Source organism: Macrobrachium nipponense, chromosome 24, assembly GCF_015104395.2.
Source record: "Macrobrachium nipponense isolate FS-2020 chromosome 24, ASM1510439v2, whole genome shotgun sequence".
Taxonomy (NCBI): domain Eukaryota; kingdom Metazoa; phylum Arthropoda; class Malacostraca; order Decapoda; family Palaemonidae; genus Macrobrachium; species Macrobrachium nipponense.
Window position 1 is genome coordinate 50,402,239 of NC_061091.1, and position 23,476 is coordinate 50,425,714.

General features: G+C 38.7%; 1 protein-coding gene across 4 annotated transcripts in view; it reads left to right on the plus strand.

Moving 5' to 3' along the window:
* LOC135205618 (ubiquitin carboxyl-terminal hydrolase CYLD-like) overlaps window positions 1–23,476 on the plus strand; it is a 271,604-nt gene that overhangs the window by 151,362 nt on the left and 96,766 nt on the right. For 3 of the 4 annotated variants that reach the window (XM_064236410.1, XM_064236412.1, XM_064236411.1), the window contains 3 exons: window positions 12,604–12,621; window positions 22,077–22,236; window positions 22,449–22,645. In XM_064236410.1, the coding sequence (XP_064092480.1) occupies window positions 12,604–12,621; window positions 22,077–22,236; window positions 22,449–22,645 (375 nt within the window). The remainder of the gene's footprint in view (window positions 1–12,603; window positions 12,622–22,076; window positions 22,237–22,448; window positions 22,646–23,476) is intronic. The other variant, XM_064236413.1, reaches the window with a different exon arrangement.

Below are 23,476 nucleotides of genomic sequence, written 5' to 3' on the forward strand. Positions count from 1 at the left end.
GTATTTAGTAAATGTAACTCAATAAGCCAAAAACATTGATCCATACAAGAAAATGCAATATTTCTTCTGTTATAATTATTGTCAAAAAAATTGTGAGCAATGGCATCTGTAGAGATTCCATGAGGCGGCAGGAGGGAACTTAGTCAGTTTACGGCTTCCAGTACGAGGAGAAACCTCTTGTAGTGTACAAGTTCGAGTTTCACCTCTTGACATTCGCTTGCTTTTACGTATGTGTATCTTTGTTTCGGCAAGAATTTCATCATGCCAATGAGGAAAAGACTAGCAAAACATCTCGCTAACATACAGATGAAGAAAATTAGCTCTAATATGATTACAGAATATCATAATATACGCAATATTAGTGTAGTTAGTGAAGAGAGAGAGAGAGGGAGGGGTGCATAGTTAGGAACGCTCCTGTCTTACCTGAAGCACACGTCGTGCAGTACCCCAAGCTACGGTTGTTGAGCAGAGGGATCTTCATTTATGATAAATAACATATTTTTGGTTTATTAATACCCAAAAAGGAATATGAAATTCATAATAATCATGATTCATTAAAGATTGTCTTTGTAAAAAAGAGAGTACACGTTCAAGTTTCACCTCTGGCATTCTATTGCTTTTACTTTTGTTTATCTTTGTTTCGGCAAGAATTTCATCATGCCAAAAGAGGAAAATACAAGGAGAACATATCGTTAACATACAGAAGAAGAAAATTTGCTGAAATAAGCCGAGTTAGTGGGGGAGAGAGAGAGAGAATTGCATAGGAAGGAGTGCCCCATCTTGCCTGACGCAGTGCCCCAGGCTATGATATATGAGCAAAGGGATCATCATTTATGATTAAATTATGAGAAATAACATAGTTTTGGTTTATAAATACCCAAAACAGAAATATGCATTCATAATAATCATTATTTATTAACATTGTCTTTATAAAAATACAAAGGAAAACTTTGAACGCCTGTATATGAAAACTATTCTTATTGACCTTCAAAATCTATCTTCTCACTTAGTTTTAAAGGTATAGCACTGAAATTTGGTATATAACTCAGAAATACATTATAGAACAATCAAATCAAGCCCTTTTTTTACCATTTTTTTTTTCCTGATTTATAGGATTTATTTTTTTACTATAATGAAAAATTGATATCTAGCAAAAAAAAAACTTCTTTTAGAAAAAAAAACTCTTCATTGGATTGGAGGTCTACATCAGGTCTATATATATGGTAGTAATCCCAGTTCTTAATATTAAATATCAAGGGAGGAGGTAAATATTGAAAAATGCTTATTTTTGGGATAAATCGCCCTGGCGTCACAAAACCGAAGGTCAGAGGCAAAAATCATATGCAGTTTGGAGATGTCCCAAGTCACCTTATCAAGTGGTATGAATATCAAAGTCCTGTCCTTAAAAAATGGCATTAGCCGGCCAGCCCCCTTAAGCCATCTTACCATCCAGGCAAAGGCTAGAAGTTTGTTTCAGACTTTTAAGGAATGTGCAAGTGTTGAATATCAACAAGAATTCACTTGCATGGACTAATGGTTCAAGAGGTTCAAAAGAAGATCCAGTTTTCATTTTGTTGGGGTAACAGGAGAGGCATTGAATGCAGATGAAGAGGCAGCAAGTAAGTTCATCGATTATTGTAATGAATTCATAAAGGAAAAGGATAAAAGCTTCTAACACTGACCATGCAAATACTATGAGCTAATAACCATTCGTGGAATAAACTTGAAAGAACTTCATAGTAAATGTGGAAAGGTAAACATCACTAAAAGCATGTGTTCCATGATGCACAAACATTGTATAATGATGAAATAGAAATTGGTTGATATAAAACTAAAGATCATTAATGATAAATACTTTCCAATACTGTACTGAATTCCTATGGTATGATATTCTTTAGAGTCGACTGAAATAAGGTTAAACAGATTTTATTTTAGGAGCAGCATATGAAACATGGATGTAAACATAGGGCAATTTACAAAAATTGAGATACACTGGAAAATTTATTAGTGAAATGAAGTACTATATCAACATAATTGAAATATTCTTCTGTGTACTGTAAATATATAACTATGATGATTAGATAAAATTAAAAAAGAAAAAGGCTAAATGATGGGTCTTTATAATGTCAACACAGGGTAAGATACAAATACAAGGTTTCCATGATATTACAAGGTTAATTGGGAAATTGATGATCATGATACAACAGAATATTGATATAGTAATACGTTTTTAATACATTTCTTAAATACAACGTATTAAGAGTCTAGTCTACAGCACAATATGAATGATTCAATACTTGGTAAGTATAACTCATGGTATGGGAATGCAACAAGGTAAAAGGCTAATTCATTAACCCTCTTATGCCGATTGGACGTATTATACGTCGGGATAAATTGTCTGTCGGGTGCCGATTGGACGTATTGTACGTCGACATAGAAAAGTTTTTTTAAAATTCCCGGAAAAATACTTATAGGCCTACCAGGCGAAAACTTTTGAATCACGCGCCTTGGGGGATGCTGGGAGCTTACGGGTCAAGGCGTTGTTTTGTTTACAATCGTTACGCAAGCACGAATTTCTTTCTTATCGCACTAAAAAGTATCAGTGACACATCTCAGAAATTATTTTGTCACTTTGACATAATTTTTGCACCATTTTAAATTAGCCGTTACATGGAGTATATTATATATGAAAATGTGCACAATTTCATGTAGAATACAACAAAAAAATACTCATGATTGTAGCTTTTATCAGTTTTGAAATATTTTCATATAAATAACGATAAGTGCCTAAATTTCAACCTTTGGTCAAATTTGACTCTACCGAAATGGTCAAAAAACGCAATTGTAAGCTAAAACTCTTATATTCTAGTAATATTCAATCATTTACCTTCATTTTGCAACAAATTGGACGTCTCTAGCACAATATTTCGATTTATGGTGAATTTAATAAAAATACTTTTTCCTTACGTCCGCGCGGTAACTCTTCCGATAAATTTTTTCGTGCGATTGTCGTAATGTTTGCACCATTTTAAATTAGCCGTTACATAAAGTTTTATATATGGAAATGTGCGCAATTTCATGAACAATACAACTAATAACAACCCATGGTTGTAGCTTTTATCAGTTTTGAAATATTTTCATATAAATAACGTTGTGCCAAAATTTCAACCTTCGGTCAACTTTGACTCTACCGAAATGGTCGAATAACGCAATTGTAAGCTAAAACTCTTATATTCTAGTAATATTCAATCATTTACCTTAATTTTGCAACAAATTGGAAGTCTCTAGCACAATATTTCGATTTATGGTGAATTTATGAAAAAAAAACACATTTTCCTTACGTCCGCGTGTTAACTCTTCCGAAAAAAATCAGACATTTTTTCGTGCGATTGTCGTAATGTTTGCACAATTTTAAATTAGCAGTTACATAAAGTTTTATATATGAAAATGTGCGCAATTTCATGTAGAATACAACTAAGAATGATTGAAGGTTGTAGCTTTTATACATTCAACTTCCCTGCCAGATATATACTTAGCTATAGACTCCGTCGTCTCCGACAGAATTTCAAATTTCGCGGCACACGCTACCGGTAGGTCAGGTGATCTACCGCCCTGCCCTGGGTGGCAGGACTAGGAACCATTCCCGTTTTCTAATCAGAATTCTTCTGTCGCCCGGACCATCAACATTGTTGTTGGTTCCTCTCGATTGGTTTTTCTTTTTTCACCGGCAATTGATCTTCTTGACCGACTTTTGGTGACGTATCTGGATTGTTGGATTGGCATACGCTTTTGTGGACTGTTTTGTGGACTTGATTTGGAATTTTCTTTAATAATGTCTGACTCTGGAATGGTTGTGAGACGTTGTGTGAATGTAGGCTGTAAGGTGAGGTTGCCGAAAGCTTTGGTAGACCCTCACACGGTATGCAAGGGTTGCAGGGAGTATGAATGTTCTTTTACTAATACTTGTAAGGAATGTGAGAACTTGAGTGAGAACGAATGGAAGAATCTAACTAATTATTTAAAAAAAGTTAGAGAGAGAAAGAGTGAGGAAGGCTTCTTATAGAAGTTTAAGTAGTTCTAGATCTGAACTAATTCCTAGCTTGGGATCTTCCCCAAGGGTAAGTATTGCTACTTCTCCTTCCATTGCAGCCCCTTCTCCTATTGCAGAACCTGTAGATCCAGCAAAAGAACTTGCGGATCTAAAAGCAGCCTTCAAGTTGATGGAAAACAAAATGGCTGCCATACAAGGTAAGGCTAGTGATTATTCAGTGGACAGTGATATGAGTGTCCCCAGTGTAGTGGAGGGGGCATCTGGTCGGCTCAGCAACGCTCCTAGGTCTAGACCTCTTCCAAGCTCACATGCCCAGAGGAGAAGGAATGTCGAAAACCGAAAGGAGGTTGTGGAGAATCCCCACCGATCAGGTGTCCCTTCGGCGGTTTCTGTGACACCCCAGACTGCCAAGGATCGCTATTGTAAAAGCGTCCTGCGTGAGTGTTTTTCGTCGTCGGGATCTTCATCTCCGAGACGTGATTGGAGAGATTCCGATCGATCTCGGCCACTCAAGAGGAGTTGGAAGGCTCCGACTATTGATTCGAGCCCAGAAAACTTCCCTGAGGAGTCTCCCTCGGGAGTGAAGAAGGCAAGAAGAGCCATTCTTTCAACCAGAGTGAGAAGGAGGCAGAGGTGGAGGCTATGGACTCCTCCCCTCCTCCTTCCCCTCCTCCCGAAGAGGATAAAGAGGAGGCTACGAAGAGATTCATGATGGCGATGCAAGAGCAGATTTCGTCTTTTGTAGGAGTTCTATCAAAGGAGCCTCCTAGAAGGAAAGACTCTTCCCTTCCGATCAAAAGATCCTCCAGACGGTAAATGGAGGTATCTGCTGCCAGGATCGATACTCCTACTCGAGGTGAGGTTTCCTGTACGAACCTGGATGAACCGATCAGACGTCTGGCAACCGGCCAGGAGTGAGGAGTCACCCAGGAGGCAGGAGCCAAGAGCCAGGAGTGAGGAGTCAACCAGGAGGCAGGAGCCCAGAGCCAGGAGTGTAGAGGCAATCCAGGCGAGGAGGCAGGAGCCAGGGAGGCAAGAGGCAGGGGAGGCAGGAGTTCAACGAGGCAGGTGAGCCAAGAGGCAGGAGTCAAGGAGGCAGGAGCCAGGAGTCCGGAGTCAGGAGGCAGGAGTCCGGAGTCCGGAGGCAGAGATTCCGTAGGTCCGCGTCAGGAAGGCAGGAGTCAGGAGTCCCAGGAGGCAGGAAAAGTTCAGGAGGCAAAGAGTCAAGAAGGCCAAGGAGGCAGGGAGTCAGAGACATTCGTTTCCTGGGAGTTTATGACTCTTCTCCAAATAGGAGCTCCTCTCCTTCAGAGCATAAGAGGTCTTGGAAGGACTCTCCCTCCAAACGTGAACTTTCTCCTTCGTCTGATCGAGGGTTAGACGAGTTGTCTGATGACGAACCTCCGGCTAATGAGGGACTATCGAGTTATAAAGTCTTAGCCTCATTATTGCTTCAAGAATTTGGAGATTCTCTTAGTCCGGCGGCTCTCCTTCTCCTCGTTCTCTCTTTTCGAGCTCGGCTACGGCAAAATCTTCGGCCTTTTGAAAATGAAGCCTGCGATATCGATGAAGAAGGCACTCCATTCTTTAGATTCTTGGATGGACAAGAAGAAGGAGTTAGGAAAGACGGTATTCTGCATGCCTCCTTCCAAACTACATGGAAAGAGAGGTATTTGGTATGGGACAGGAGAGACTATGGGTCTTTCTCTACCTGCCTCTGCAGATGCCAGACTTTTTTCCAATTTAGTGGAGGCCTCTAGTCTGAACCCGTCACTCCTTAGGATCGGTCAGAGCGACGTGGAGCACTTCAGAGTTGAACCACTTTCTAAAGGGACTTTTTGTCACTTTAGAGGTGTTCAACTTTCTGGATTGGTCACTCGGAGTTCTGGCCAACAAATCTAAGGATCCGGAGTTTCTTAAAAACCCAGAGATTCTCCATAGCGTCCTGTCCTGCATGGACAAGGCAGTACAGGACGGTTCGGGTGAAGTGGCTTCCCTTTTTGGTGCTGGTCTCCTGAAAAAGAGATCAGTATATGGATCCCTATTATCCGAAAGGGGTTTCTTCGAGCCAGAGGACTGCTTATTGTTCGCACCCTCTATCGGATCATCTGTTTTCCTTCTCAGTTTAGTGAAGGATATATCTCGCTCGCTAACTGAGAAGGCGACACAAGACCTACTAACACAAACGTCCAAGAAAGGACGCCCTGTAGTGTCGGCGATTAAGAAGGACTCTCGTCCTCCTCAGCAGCCCTTTCGTGGAGGTACAGCGGCTCGTCCCCCTGCCAGAAAGAAGAGCTCTGATAAGAGAGGAAGGTCTTCCTTTAGGCCCTTCAAGAAATCCAAGTGACTTGTTGCTCCTTCAAGCACCAGTGGGCGCCAGACTCCTGAACTTTGCAGGAGTATGGGCAAAAAGGGGAGCCGACCCTTGGTCAGTGTCGGTCCTAAAGAAGGGATATGTAATCCCCTTCGACAACAGCCCTCCCCTAACATCTACGCCTCGGGAACTGTCAGCGAGGGTACAGAGACCCTGGTAATGAGAAAGACTCTCCTTCAAATGGTGGAACAAATGTGGGAAAAAGAGGCCATCGAACTTGTGCAGGATCCACACTCCCCGGGATTTTACAATCGCCTTTTTCTAGTACCAAAGGCATCGGGGGGTGGAGACCATTCTAGACGTAAGCGCTCTGAATCGCTTTGGTTCAGAAAAAGAAGTTTCGCATGGAAACGTCCGCCTCAGTAATGTCGGCTCTTCGTCCAGGAGACTGGATGGTCTCTCTGGACTTGCAAGACGCATATTTCCACGTTCCCATTCACCATTTGTCAAAGAAATATCTTCGTTTCGTAATAGGAGACAAGATCTTTCAGTTCAGGGCTCTGTGCTTCGGTCTATCTACAGCTCCGCAAGTATTCACCAACCTGATGGCGAATGTGGCAAGATGGCTTCCTAGAGGGGAATAAACATCTCCCTCTACTTGGACGACTGGCTGATCAGGGCCAAGTCGGAGATTCAGTGCTTGGAGGACTTATCAGTAACAAGGAACATGATAGATTCGCTAGGATTGCTCGTCAACCTCGAGAAGTCACAGCTGATCCCCAGCCAGAACTTGGTCTATCTGGGGATTCAGATGGATTCTCGGGGTTTTCGAGTATATCCTTCGCGAGAAAGAATCAATCGAGGTTTGTCGAGAATCTCGAGCTTCTTAGAGAGAAAGAACAGTTCAGCGAGGGATTACCTGAGCCTTTTAGGGACCCTGTCCTCACTAGAAAAGTTCTTCTCTCTGGGGAGACTTCACCTTCGCCCTCTTCAGTTTTTCCTCAAAGAGGTGTGGAGTTGGAAGACGGGACAACTCTCGGACATCTTCCAACTTCCACAAGAGGTAAAAGATCATTTGAAGTGGTGGATCCCTCCTCTTCAAAAGAACGAGGGCGTATCGCTTGCCCTGCAGAACCCAGACCAAGTGTTATATACCGACGCTTCGGAGTCGGGATGGGGAGCGACGCTAGGAGCAAGGGAGGTGTCAGGCGCCTGGACAAAGGAACAGGTGTCCTGGCACATCAATTGCAAGGAACTAGTGGCCATACACTAGCCTTAAAGTTCTTCGAAGAGATAGTCAGAGGCGGGGTGATACAGATAAACTCGGACAACACCACGGCTCTGGCTTACATACGCAAGCAAGGAGGCACGCACTCTTTCTCCCTCTATCAGTTTAACAAGACACCTGTTAACCTGGACGGAAGAAAGAGGCATAACTCTCCTCACAAGGTTTGTTCAAGGGATCAAGAATGTGAGAGCGGACAGACTGAGCAGGAGGAATCAGGTCCTTCCCACAGAATGGACTCTACACGAAGAAGTGTGTCGAAGTCTTTGGTCCCTGTGGGGGAGACCTCACATAGACCTGTTTGCGACGTTCCTCTCCAAAAGAATAGAGATATTTTGCTCTCTAGTGGAAGATCCGAGAGCCTTCGCAATAGACGCGTTCTCCTGGATTGGTCGGGTGTGGACGCATACGCCTTTCCCCCGTTCAAGATCCTGGGGAAGTGCTCAGGAAGTTTGTAGCTTCGAAGAACACGAAGTTGACGCTAATAGCCCCATTTGGCCAGCCCAGGAATGGTTCACGGAGGTACTGGAGTGGATAGTGGACTTCCCCAGATCGCTTCCAAACAGACCAGATCTACTCAGACAACCCCACTTCGAGAGGTTTCATCACAACCTCCCAGGTCTCGCTCTGACTGCCTTTCGACTATCGAAAGACTTGTCAGAGCGAGGGGTTTTTCTCGCAAGGCTGCGGGCTCTATCGCTAGAGCCCGCAGAGCTTCGACGAGAAGAGTATACCAATCAAAGTGGGAAGTCTTTAGGAGGTGGTGTAAGGGTCAGAAGCTGTCCTCCTCCAGTACCTCTATAGTGAATATTGCCGATTTCCTCCTCTTTCTGAGAGAATCACACCTATCTGTCTCAACAATAAAGGGATACAGAAGCATGCTGTCTTCAGTATTTAGGAATCGAGGCCTAGACATTGCAAGCAACAAAGATCTACACGATCTAATTAGATCTTTTGAGACTTCAAAGGCAGCTACTCCTAGAACACCTAGTTGGAATCTAGACGTGGTCCTGAAATTCCTTTCATCGGATAAATTCGAGCCTTTACATCTGGCTTCCTTCCGCGACGTCACTAGGAAATGCTTGTTCCTGGTGGCTCTCGCTACAGCCAAGAGGACGAGCGAATTGCACGCTCTGGATTCCACGGTGGCGTTCAAAGGAGATGCTGCCAATCTGTTCTTTCCAGACAATGTTTCTGGCAAAGAACGAAAACCCGTCAAAACCGTGGCCCAGAAGTTTTGAGGTAAAAGGCCTATCTAACCTAGTAGGCAGAGAGATAGAGAGGTCTCTCTGTCCAGTGAGAGCTCTTAAATATTATTTAGAGAGGAAGAGACAGATGGGAGCTTGTCAACAAGGTCTTTGGTGTGCGGTGAAGAACCCCAAAAGACTCATGTCCAAGAACGCCTTGGCTTTCTTTGTGAGAAGCGTTATTACGGACGCTCACAAGAACTGCTCGGAGGAATCCTTCTGTCTTCTAAAAGTCAAGACCCATGAAGTGAGGGCAGTAGCAACGTCTTTGGCGTTCCAAAAGAATATGTCTCTAAAAAATATCATTGAGACTACATATTGGAGGTGCAATTCAGTGTTTGCATCTCATTATCTGAAGGATGTGAGAGTGACCTATGAGAAGTGCTTCTCGCTAGGTCCTTTTGTATCAGCAGATACAGTGCTGGGTCTTGGAGCAAAGACTGATCCTTAATTTTGTGTTTTTATCGTACATAAACCCTCTTGTCAGATATGTGCTTGGTTTTCTATTAGCAAGCTCACTAATGTCGCACGGGAGCATAGTGTCATTGCTGGTAGGGGATCAAGGGTATGTATGGCTAGTAGGGGAGTACAAAATTTTTTTTGTATATTTTGTAATGAAAGTGTATTTATGTTTCGAGTTTTTGGTTGTTTGTAAGGAGTTCAGGGATAACTCCTTACAATCTTAGAACTAACATGGATGTTAGGATCAGGTGATCGGGATCGGTTTTGTGCTCCTTGAACAAGGTGTATTGTCATGTTATGGAATAGCACCCAATGGACAAAGCCTTTAGGCTCTGCCGAGTAAGTGGATAAGACCCCATTGGCAGACCCACAAGAACTCTTAGCCATAGATCAATATCTCGCTGAGGCTCTTGAGGCTAAGCAGACTCCAAGGCAGTAGCCGCGAAGTCTTCAGCCTAATAAGGTAGGAACCAAGGTTTATTAATACCTACAACATATGTTGTTAACCTGTCTATTTCAGTAGCTAGCTGTCTCTTACCCACCACCAATGGGTGCTAATCAGCTAAGTATATATCTGGCAGGGAAGTTGAATGTATAAAAATGATATTGTCATGTTACAATAAAGTTTTATACATACTTACCTGACAGATATATACGATTAATGGCCCACCCAGCCTCCCCGCAGGAGACAGGTGGAAGAGAAGAATTCTGATTAGAAAACGGGAATGGTTCCTAGTCCTGCCACCCAGGGTAGGGCGGTAGATCACCTGACCTACCGGTAGCGTGTGCCGCGAAATTTGAAATTCTGTCGGAGACGACGGAGTCTATAGCTAAGTATATATCTGTCAGGTAAGTATGTATAAAACTTTATTGTAACATGACAATATCATTTTTCTCATTTTTGAAATATTTGCATATACATAAATCACGATAAATAGAAAAAAACCACGTTCGGTCAACTTTGACTCTACCGAAATAGTCGAAAACCGCAATTGTAAGGTAAAACTCTTACAGTCTAGTAATATTCAGTCATTTATCTTCATTTTGAAACAAATTCGAAGACTCTAGCACAATATTTAGATTTATGGTGAATTTAAAAAAAAAAAAAACTTTCCTTCCCTCCGTGCGCGGATTCTCCGCCGCAAATCTCCGAAATGTGTACGTCGCATTCTCGTAATATTTGCTCCGTTTCATATTAGGCGTTTCATAGAGTTTTATATATGAAAATGTGCGCAATTTAATGTAGAATACAACAAAAAATAATTGAATGTTGTAGCTTTTCTCATTTTTAAAATATTTGCATATAAAGAAATATATAAAAAAAATTCGACATTCTGTCAAATTTAACTCATCTGAAATGGTCCAAAACTGCAATTGTAAGCTAAAACTCTTACAGTATAGTAATATTCAATCATTTATCTTCATTTAGAAACAAATTGGAAGTCTCTAGAACAATATTTAGATTTATGGTGAATTTTTGAAGAAAAAAAAAAAATTTACGTCCGCACGTTACAAATTCATGCATCATTTTGTGATAATATTTCTCTGTGTTGCTTTGATCGTTATACAATGTGTTATATACCAAAAATGATCGCAATTTAGTGTGCAATACAACGAAAAAAAAAATTAACTCTTTAGCTTTAACCGTTTTGCTCACAGCACGATTTGAATACAATTATATATGAAATTTTGTTTTTGCGCTATCATATATCGTATTATTTATATATGATAATTTCTGATGGTTGCATACTAAACTTCAGGCAATGATAAAAAAAGGAGCCAAAATGAACTCTTAATCTTGAAAACTAAGCGCGCTGTGATTTTTTAAAAAAATATTTTTTCCGCTTCTGCACTCACTCCGAGACACCCTCGGCATACGCGAGGCAATTTTTATTATACCCCTTCGGCGTAAGAGGGTTAGATTATAAGAATATATTTTTGGTTATAAAACCATGTTAGGCTGTAAGTAAAACGATTTAGGTTAAAAGATAGCCGACATATACCTGTACGAATACTACTGAATTGCAAACTGATTTACATCAATATTCAACTTCCAACATGCATCTGCAAACCTAACCCTGTCGTAACTCGACGCCTACCTGTATAAAAATCAGCTTTACAAAGTAATATAAACTACTTTCACATCACAAATTATAATTTGTGAAAAGTGTTATTTTGATATTGTAATATAATAGGGAATGAAATCATGTAGTATAAGCCTTCATTATTTTCTATCCAAAGTATTTGTATTTTTTTGCCACTTTCTCTTGATAACAGGACTGCATTAAAACCTCATTCCAGAGCTATGTAGACTTGCTGTTTCAATCATATTATTTTGTCATAATGTTAGCAATGATTAGTGAAGTTCATGAGGAAAATGTAAAATTATGCACCAATTATTTCAATGGAAAATTTGGAGGAAGACTTGTGTGAAGATTCAGTACTATAAGATTTACACATTTCCAACTAATGGTACATTGCTAAAGTATATAAATTTTTTCATGCGCATTCTGTAGGGTGTTTTTTACATTTCATACATTTGCTTTGGTCTCCATTGTTGTCCAGTTTTTTGGGGATGCCTTGCTTCAATTTTTATATTAAAAACCAAATTCTGTGGAAGAGCCCTCTGAAAGTTTAGAAATACATATGACACTGTGGTTTCATTTGGTAATTTATAATAATATCATGGTAGATGTGTGTTTACATGAATACAAAGTATGTTTCAATTCTCACCACCTGATGAATTAATCTGTCAGGGAATTGGGTAAAATGCTATTTAGATATTTTAGGAAATGTGAATTATTCTTAGGCCTGTAGATTTTGAATCCATTAGAGTTAATGGGGTAGTTAGTTAATAAATCAGAGAATTCAGGCAGAGGTCACAAAATAGATATCTAACCTTGTAAAAGGAGAACCTGGTGTAAAAATGTTGGTTATGATAAGCATAGTTTTATTATTTACAACTAGTCAGCTCAAAGTCTCCCATGTAAATTTTACATGAAATGACAGTTAATTTAGAGGCGATGAAGGTTTTAAGTGCCTATTTATTGTTTTGTTTATGATCATTTCAATTTTGTTCACTGAAAACTTGGAAAACATTATTTAGATAGATATATTGTATGCATATGTTTTAAGTCTCTGTAAGGCTTCACTGATATGAATGTTATGCATGAAGAAATTAATGTAATATTTTCCATGTCAAGAGGATGTTAAATCTTATGATGACTTGCAATTCTTTTTTCAGGGGGGAGATCATCTCGAGGTAGTTGACAGTTTATGGCTTACTACCAAATCCCTTTTTCCTTTATTTATTGATGAGGAGATGCAATTCACAGGCCACTTATTGTCTTTTTTTATGGTTTAGCATTTCATTCAAATTGACATTGCTCTGGTTTGGACTGAACTCTTAAAACAAGTTATGTTATTGTGGAGCACTATTGCACCTGTATTTTAATCTCCCTTCTAACACATTGTCCTGTTTTTGCCTCCTGACACACTCAAAAAGTGTCACAAGTGGAAATAGGTATTCTCTCGTGTGATTGACATTCTAACACCTGCCAAGTTTTATGGTTTTTGTGCATGATTTTAGCCTTTTGAACAAGCTGTTAGATTGTTGTGTATATTGCAAGATGGACTACTTGAAACTGTTCATACTGATAGAGCATTAGATTGTTTTAGGCAGTATTTCATGCATGTTCAAGGTCAGAATGTTTACTGCCAGTCTTTTATCTTTTTAGCGGTTCATTTGATAAGTTTTTTCATGTTGGATATATTTAATTAGCACAAAGTATGTTCTCTGCCATATGTAGTGCAGTATCCTTTGTTAAATTAGTTGGATCTTGCAGAAGCTAGGAGTTTAAGATTAAAAGGATAATGTGTGACACCAAGATACAAAAAGCAAACCCAATTAATTTAAAGTAATTTTATATATCTAATATCCTGAAGGATGTTAGATTTCACTAAAAATTTAAAAACTATAGAAGTCTAGAACCGTTTTCAGTTTTAAAAGTGCCTTTTACTTTTATTTATCCATAACAATAGACACCAATTTTGTCTGATTGATGAGTAACGTAAGATAATAGAAAAATTAGGTGCTAAGTGTGAAATATGAGTTTTTATTTACTTTTGTGTCATCCAGCATAGAAGGAAGATGAAACTCAGTTTTACTTGTGAGGTATGCAGTAGATTTGAGTTTTCAGATTTGTGGTATTTTAAATTTGTGCATTTGCTACCACACCCATTATCATCATCACCTCTGACACTGTGTAACACAGAGCCTCTTGGAAATTCTTCCACACATCTCTAGCTTCCCATCTCACAGTTATCATAAAAGTAGGTCTGGGTCTTCAAACTCTTCCAGTAACCATGTAGTATTATTCAACTATGGGTTGTATATAGTGTCCAAGCCATATCCATCTCCCTTTCATCATTATCTTGTGTATATATGGGACTCCCATAATTTCCTTATGGTACTATTTATAATTGCCCTGCCATCTGAGTCCTCATCTTAAAGCTATGTTTTTAAATTGCCAAGAATCTTGAAGATATTGTTTCATTGTTATACTATGATTCATGTTCAAATGATAGTACAGATTGTACTAGACATATATAATGTATGCCAATTTTTGTCTATTTGATTTCCAAGTCTTATTCAACCTGCCCACTGTTTGATTTGCCTCTTAATCATTCACTAAATTCTAACCCAATAGAATATCTACTGGATATCCTTGTTCTTCAACATTTGAAGGTTCAATCTAATGTTACTCTATACCTTTATATATACAATGCCCTCATTATTTGTTTTTATTAGAATTAAAGTTCCATCTTTCTAGATATGTCATGCATTTTATTTAGTAGCATTTCAAATATTGTGTTGTGTTGTCAAATAAAATAGTACTATCTCCATTTCTCAATCGGTAAATTTCTCGTTACTCAAATCTTACCTTCTCTTTCAACTTCGATCACTTTTTTCATCATAACATTTATGAGAGGGGCAAACAATAAGTTCACTTATATATTTTGGTCAAGGCATAGCATTCATTCCTGGATTACTATCCCTGCCTGCCCCCGGTTACATAATGGAAGCGCATGATCTAACCAAGAGTCTGTCCAAGGTCACAAGTTCCCTTTGATAGTCATTTTCATAAGGCAGTGTTGTATATTAGATTCATGCTGCTGTAGTGTGAGATCACTGAAAATTTCATTAAAAGGAGTAAGATAATTTTTAATTGTACAAAATTGTATGGGCCTTGTCATGTAGATAATGAATTACATTTTCAAACAAATTATAAACTAACAGTAGGAAAGGTGACAAAAGTGACTCATGAATAAACCCTTTGTATACTGTATACACATGGCAAGGACAAAGGTGGTCTCATTGTGTAAATGGCATGAAAATTTTAAAGAACTGTTAACTGTTACACTTATATGAGAGATTTTGAGTTATTAAGCATTCTGGAAGATTCTCAGATAGGGCATAAAGAATTTTATTGAACAGACTTAAACTGAATGTTGTACTCTGCATGAGGGGTTACAGTCAACACCTGCCTATTCGCAGATTCACATATTCGTGGATTTTTCTGTGGAACGTATAGCCACATTATTCACGTAAAATTTGCTTATTTGCAGAATTTTCCATAGAGAAATATTCACTAATTACTGTATTTTCATATTTTCATGACTAAATATGTTTTTCATGTTAAAACTAATAGACTAGGTAGGTATAAACAATTTTAGAGAAGTTTTTTGGTGTTTGAACTATCAAAATAGGCAGGTAACAGCATTTTTAGAGGGGTGTCAAGTATTCATGGATTTTAGTTATTTGTGGGGAATTGTGGTCCCTATCCCCTGCAAATCCCCGAGGCCGACTGTGGTGCTATCATCTGTTTGTGACAAATACAACACCAATATTACATGTTACAATGTTTGTTTTTTACCTATCAATCCCATCTAAGTAGAGCAGCTTATTAACAATATAAATTAGTATTAGATATCAAAAGTAACTTTTGTGTGCAATTTTTTCTTACCTTCCCCTTGAATACATTGTATATCATTAAGAATATTTAGCTTATATGTTCCTTTATTGTAGTGTCCAACTTCAGGTTTTATGTTTTATCACAACCTCATTAATCATAATTTCCCCACATCTATAATCTATTATGTTCTCAAACTCGTTGGTCCTTTGTCTACCAGGCAGAAAAAGAATGACAGTTCATGCAACAAGTAAAATCATATGTAAGAACCAGCCTCCCGATTCACTGCGTGTGAGTCTGTTTTGCTGTTTGCAGCTCTGTGTAAAATTTCCCTGACTGTTTGCTTGGCATATTGTCAGTTACTTATTATGTATTTACATGTTGTGATTTCCTATTATGTACTAATTCCACTAATTCCTCATTTTATTTCAACCATTATTCACTTTTTTGTTAGATTGATATGAGTAAATGATGTGATCATCGTAGCTTGTTAGGCATTGTCATTTACTAGTACTAATTACCTCTTAACTATTGCTTGGCCTTTCTTCCTGAGAATTTTGCTCATTGTTAGCATAATAATTTACTTTGTAATTTAGTATTCATGTATTTTTGGTGTTTGTATGATTGATTTTGGGCATTAACTAGACAACAAACTTAATTAATTTCTGAAGAACAGGATTTTGTTTGTACTCAACACCTTATATATTTGTTTGTGAGGTAAGCAAGGGTATGATTGTCTTTCTCATTTGCTTCATACTTTATTACTGAGTTATTTTGTGTTTCGTAGGACTTCCTCCTATTGTAGTCAATCTCTTTTGGTAAACTCGGGTAGGATTCTATTATTCTTGGGCAGCACTGCGTATTTGATTTAACGATTACTTATTATTAACATCATATGTTTTGTTCTCTGCTTGAAATTAATATCTGCTAAATCTGGCTTTTCTGTTGTTTAAATGATATGTTCAAAATTTAAATTGTTTTTATCACTTGTATTTTTTATAACACTTGTGTGTTCAGTACATATCGTTTGCCACTTAGTTTGTATTTCTTATCACTTAGTGTTTGTGTATATTCAGCAGACTAACTTCTGTGTTGTTTGCAAATTTATGCTGTGATTCTGATGTGCAGCTTTTTTACACATTGCATCGTTCACTGCACCTCAGCAAACTTGTGAGGATCAAGCCTGTCATGCCTTCATGGTCTTGCCAGAGGTTCTCTTGTTTGTCCAGTCTCACCTGTGAGACACTTTGTGAGTAGTTGCTTAATCAGTTGTTATGCTGTTGAAAAGGAGGATGAAGCTGAGTGCAACTGCAGCCTTTTCTGCTTCTCTGGTTTTGGAGTTGTATGTTTTCTGGTTGGTGACATCCCCTTTCTCCTTGGTTGTGGTGGTCTTTGAGTTGTTGTCTCTACCTACTAGTTCCATATCTGCTGTGTTGTTTGATCAGTGGACTACTTGGTGCTTGCCTGTCATCTCCATAGTTCAACCTAATCACTAGTCTCCATGCCTACCTTAGCAAGCTGACCAGCCTGCCTGCCTGGTGCTTGCTCTTCCTGCCATCCATTCTTCTTGTGCTGCAGTGGCCCAGGCATCATCCAGGAGCAGCAGCAACCACAGACATGACTGTTTTGGCCATGCAGCTGAATAATTGCATGGCTGTTAACAAGACTCATTTTGCCTTCAATGCCCACACTTCTTGTTCCAGCTTATCCTGCTGCTTATCCTCCAGTGACCACTCCAGTTATAGTTATATACAGAAAAATACTGTATTGAAGATAATTGCTCACAGATCCTAGTTGCTGACCATTGCCTTCTGTTGTGTGAGCAGTGGTACTACCATAGCCATGTAACAGAACATTGAAAGAATTTGGTGCTTTAGCAATTGCCTCCCTCACAGTTTACACCTCCCACCTGGATGGATTCTGACAAAGGTTTGAGGAGCCTCCAAGCCTGTGATTGCCTTAGTGATGTCCTTGCAAGTCACTCCAAGTTGTCTGGTAAAGACTGTTACAATAAAGAGAGCACAGACCCTCACAGTCACACATATAAAGGCAAGAAGAGGTATACAGTAGTGAATTTTCTCAGCATTTGGTCCCTGTGTACAATTGTAATAAGAGGTCCTTTTGAAAGTCATGCTGGTTAGAGTTGAACGGAAGACTTAGTGGGAGAAATAAATTCTTCTAAGGCTCTCGTCATCAGTGCTGTGTAATGCCAGCAAGAATCAAGCAGGTGACCAGCTGTTCGTTGCAGGACAGGGCTTGTAAAGACAGTCTGCCTGAAATTAGTCAATTGGGACCCTATTATTGAAGCTTGTCAGGCACTTAATATTTCAGGTGCTATATCAGATTCAGATCCTAAGAAAAATATAAATTATATACTGAAGGCTGTTTTAGTAAGCTATGTCTCTAGAAAAGTCATCAATTATGGGCAAATGACCACCCTTGGTTTGATGATACATGTAGACAAGCTTACCATGATGAATAGACCAAATTCAACATGTGGAGACAAAATCATTCACATAAAAGTTACGCCATTTTTGTTGAGTCTTGCCATGTTGCAAATAGAATTTACAACATAGCTGCAAGAAATAAGAATAATTCCTTAAAGAGGAAACTTTAATAAATTACGCAGCCTCATCTGTGGTGGACCAATTTAGCATCACCTATCTTTGGGTCAGGCTTGTCGTCCATTCCACCACTACTGACAAATGGTGGTAGATTGGTTACTTGCCCTAAGGAAAAGGCTGAACTGCTTAATTGAGCTTTTGAAGCTAAGCAATCAGCTTCTCTTTTATACTTGTCAACCTGAACCTATTCTTAAAAAATTTTCATTTCACTCCAGGAATATTAAGAAAATTCTTGATAATCTTGATCACTGGAGTGGAGAAGATCTTGATTGTTTCTTCCCTTTGTTTTTTAAAAAAAAGTTTCAATTGTGTTGATTCACAAAAGGTAGTGAAAATGATGGCCAAGTTTGATAAGAAGAAGGAATCACAAAGTTCACTATTCAAGTTTATGTGGACCTACATGAGGATGGTATTATTTACTCATATATTCATTCGTGCCACCCTTGATGATCTTTGGGAGCTGGACGTGTTGTCCTTGATGTTCTGTGCAATGATAAGAAGTATGCCAGGCTGGTTCCACTTCACCTTGTGGAAATGATAGCCCTTCAGCGCACAGATCCAGAAATATGTCAAAAGTTCATAGATGGAAACTTTGTAGTGAACAAAAACCAGATCCCAGTCTGTTCTATTGGGTTAGATCATGCTCTTGAACACATCAGCCGCATCATAAAAGTCACTGGAGGACTCGTGAGCATTACACAGAATGCCAGTGCTCAGGAGAGATTCCTTACTGCTCCAGAGCTTAGTAAGCTTGCTAAAGAGTACATGTGATGGCTAGCTCACAGCAACTACACCTAAGAATCATTATGACCCGTCACTAGCTGTCTGGACAAGAGAGGAAGAGAATGTTGCTTGATTCAAGAGTGTGCTCATATAGTCCATGAATTCTATAAAGCACAAGGGTGAAGATCTGCCCAACATCATCACAAAGGTTGTGATGCCAGCTGAGGCACAGAAAGATGTGTGCAACCGAGAAGACATTGGGCGGGCAGCAGAAGTTTGCCAACTTTGTTGAGGAATGCATCAACATGAATGAGATTAGTATCTGGGCCAAAATGAAGAAGGTTGAACTGAACACATGGAAAAGTGCAAGGTTAGTGAAACACAGCAAGGAAGTTAGTGAAACACTAAGTGGCTGATCATATGTGGAGCTCAAGGATGACAGATCACTATTTGCCCGAGTGTAGATTGTTGCACACTCACACCTCGAAATTAACCTCAAGGAGAGTATTGGCCAGCATGAGTTCATGTCCCTCCCATGAGCCTTGTTCACAGTGAGCAGTGATCTCTTATCATGAAGAGACAAAAGCAAGCTAATGGCTGTACTTGAGGATCTGCCAAACAAAATTAGCGTTGATCTGTAATTGATGGAATGGGAATTGCCCAGGCAATGGATTAAGCCACCTTGGATCAAGACATGTACTCAATCTGCTGACCACGTCTTAGCTACACTGGACAGCAAGTGCAGAGAAAATGACGAGCTCCATCTAGTCTTTGAACGTTAAGATCTTCCCACTTCATTGAAAAAGTCCACAAGTTAGACACCAGGGTGGTAAGCCAGCAACTGCTTATCACATCACAGACAGTACACCAAATGGCAAGTTGTCAGCAAAGCAATTCCTATCCAGTACCACAACGAAAGATGAACTGACAGTTTATCTTGCATCCAGTACCGCAACCAAAGATGAACTGATAGTTTATCTTGCATCCAGTACCGCAACCAAAGATGAACTGACAGTTTATCTTGCATCCAGTACCGCAACCAAAGATGAACTGACAGTTTATCTTGCATCCAGTACTGCAACCAAAGATGAACTGACAGTTTATCTTGCATCCAGTACCGCAACCAAAGATGAACTGACAGTTTATCTTTCAAAGAAAGCTTTCTACCACTTTGAGGGTAAGCCCAAGGACTTCATAGTGACTTAGTGGCAAGAGGTCCTCTCAAACTTCATGGATGTTCAACATCTCTGCAGCTCCCAAGAAGTAGCTGACATAAGACTTATCCTGCACAGTCTTGATGCTGTTCAAAGAAGAGCAGCAGAAGTCTCTATTCAGTCACCTGACACTGACGTTTTTGTCCTGGTAATCCACCATTACCATCAGCTCTGGAGGAACACATACTTTGTCATGGGTGTGGGGACCAAGATGCAAGTAATCTCACTGGGACCAATAGTGAATGCACTTGGTGATGCAAATGCAGAAGCCTTAATAGGATTTCATGCCTTCTCTGGAGCTGACTGAACAGGTCAATTTGCAGGCACTAGGAGATGCTCCATAGAGGTCACAGGAACTCAACTGCTCTGAGATGTGTTTGTGTGGAGCCAATGAGGTGTGCAATGTCCACCAGGCACTCTTAGGAATTGAAGAGGATGAAGAAGGAGATCCTTCCATCTAACTTTGAACAGAAACACTAAATGAACATTGAAGTTTTATCCTACATTAGCTGACCAGAACCAGCCAGATGGTGGACCAAAAGAACTAAATAAAATGTGTTTTGAGCTGTGAGATTATCACTGTATGTACAATTTAGAAGTCAAGAACAAAAAAAAGTTTGAGTTGTTAAATGGAGTATTTTTCTAAATATTATATTACGTTTAGAAATATATTGAGTGTTTGCTTTGCATACAGGATGTATTTTGGGGTAATATAATCAAATTATTTAAAATGATGTGGGCCACAATTTTAAATTGAGAGAAAAGTATAAAGAAATCACAAAAAAATGGTGACGTCATTTTATGGTAAATTAAATCCTTCTAGAACACAGTCCAACCAGTGGCCAAAAATTAACATTTGAAACCAATGGGAAAACACTGGACCAACTAAAACTTCATAATCTTTGAGTGGTGGATATGTTTTAGGATTTCTTCAAGACTTCCTTACAGGTAGGCAGCAGTGAATTGCTGTTGATGGGATCTTAGTGGACTGTGTCTAGAGTTCTACAGGGTATTGTTAAAATTTGTGGGTGTAGTAGTCTCCACTTATGAGAAATGAATTTGCCCTGAGTCTCAATTGTGACAAGGAGTGGATTAGTGAGGTTGAACTCCCATCAAAGGAAACCACTGTTGATTAGCAGATCTCATACAGAATTTTCCACCCCATCTTTTCCTTTAGGTGGATAGGACTCAGCTGCATGAGTCTAAAACTTTAACTACGTACTCTTGGTGTAACTTTTGACTCGCATCTTACCTTTGAGAAATACTCAACGAAAGTGTCGTCAAATGCTGCACAGAAGTTAGGCATTGTATGTAAGGCCTTGTATATTTATAACAGGGATAAAATCAATGTAGTCTGTTTAAGGGCACTTGGATGTCTGGTTCTGCCATAGATTTATCTCCTTTAGATAGAGTAGTTCTTGGTTGGTAGGCTTAGTTCTTGGTGGTAGGCTTTCGTTTCCTAACATTAGCAGTTATGATTTGAACCATTTTGCTGCTGCATATCCAGACTACATGAACAGTGAAGAGGGTAGCTGGTTTTTACCTGTGATTCTAGGTAATGGTTGCATGGACTGTCCTACCTCTATCTGGTAGACCATTGAAAGTGGAGTCTAGGGACCTTTGAGACTGAATGCTGGGTGATTAGGATTGATGGGTTTATATATATATAACAAAAACTATTTTTATTGTATAAAATCTCATTATGGTGTACTTACATGGTAAGGCAATTTAAAGATTGTTCTTTATTTTACTCTTTACATTTTTCATATTGCATTCTTCAGTTCACAACTGATACATATAATCAACCATTCTAAAGTTAAATATTTCTTTTAATCTTTTCCCAAATATTTTCATATACATTCTTTATTTTACCCTTCTTGAGACCCTACTGACTTTGCCATGATATACTAGAATGATAAAAATCCAAATTGATTCATTGTTATTATAGAATAGACAAATAGATTATATATGACTTAATTGTCAGGGTAATAAGGATTCAGTTTCATTTCAGACGAAAAATTCATGATCACTTTACACATTATAAAGAAAATTTTATTTTTCCTTAGCTTACATGTGCTAGGTAAACTGAAACCAAAGGATGCTACATATGGCTAGAGTTTACATAGTTTGTTATGAAAGGTAAATATTTTGTAAACTCAAATCTTTTTGTTACTTAAATTTCAGCTTTTGGTAGTATGGATTGCCAGCCAGTAGGTGGGAGTGTGCCTCCCCTCTCAACTCAAGAAGAGGTACAGGCTATGTTTGGGAAAAATCGTGGCATCCAAGGTCATCAAAATTCTTGTTACTTGGATGCTACCCTCTTTAGTATGTTTGCATTTACTAGGTAAGTCTTGTGCTTATTTCCTGTAATTAATGACAAGTCATGACATCAGTTTATATTTACTGGATTAAAAAATCTCATGATGAAAATTAACTTGGTTCAGTTGCATTTTGCTTTTCTTGTAGTCTTTAGTCATTCATTTCGTTAACATATAATAAACTTCAGAAAATTAAATATTTTCTTCTTAACATAGGTATCAATTTGTTTCCAAACAGTGTTTTTGACAACCTACTGTTCCGTCCCCCAACTCCACATGATATTAAAGAATATAATGAGGTTCAAAGAGTGTTACGTGAGGAAATAGTTAATCCTCTTCGTGCAAATCTCTTTGTGCGTGCTGATAGAATCATGAAGTTGCGTACCATGCTAGATCATCTCTCATCTGTTCGTGGCCTTACAACAGAAGAAAAAGGTAAAGTATTGTGTTAATTCAGATTTATATTATTTATTCGGTCTCATAAAATTTTTTTGATTTCCTTTTTTCCACCAGAGAAAGTTTTGTTTTATTATTCCTTTTTTCCTATTTATGTCTTTTGAGAACATATTTTTGGTTGATGATTCCTTCATATCTTGTAGAAAATGTGTTTTATGTTTAGCTTCATCTCATTATTTTCACTGAGAACCTACAGCATGAACTTTGACATTTTGCTGCAAGTGCTCATATCTTGACTGCAAGGCCTTCAACAAATTTCAAGATGTTGGACCTTGTCATCATTTAAGCAGCATTAAAAACGGGCAAAGAATGATTTTATTGGTTATGTCAATGGCTTAAGCCCACCGGTTAGTAATTTCAAGCTTTTAGTAGCCAGTTGTTCCCACATTAATGTGTTCATTTGTGAATGATTTTTGTGTGAAAACAAAAAATTCTAAATTACAATTTGTTTTTCATACATACAATCTATTACTCAACAAGGTGTTCCCACATGCTGCTTCAGCATTTTGCCATAGCTAAACTTTACTTGCAGGCTTTCACAGTTGTTTCAATACTCTGTTGAAGAACAAAGACAATAGTAGTGTTCTATAGAGATGTCAGTGGAAGAAACTATGAAATCAAAATAAAATTAGGAGAGATAAAATAAAATTATGAGAGCTAGCAGTATCTATCAGACAAGCAATATAGGTCTTAGGTCTAAACTTTGATACACATCTAAACTGGAAAGCATTATACTTTAAATCTTATTAGAAAACTATCTCATGCAACCTTGGGGGCAGATAAATCAACATTATTCTTGCTGTATGAAGC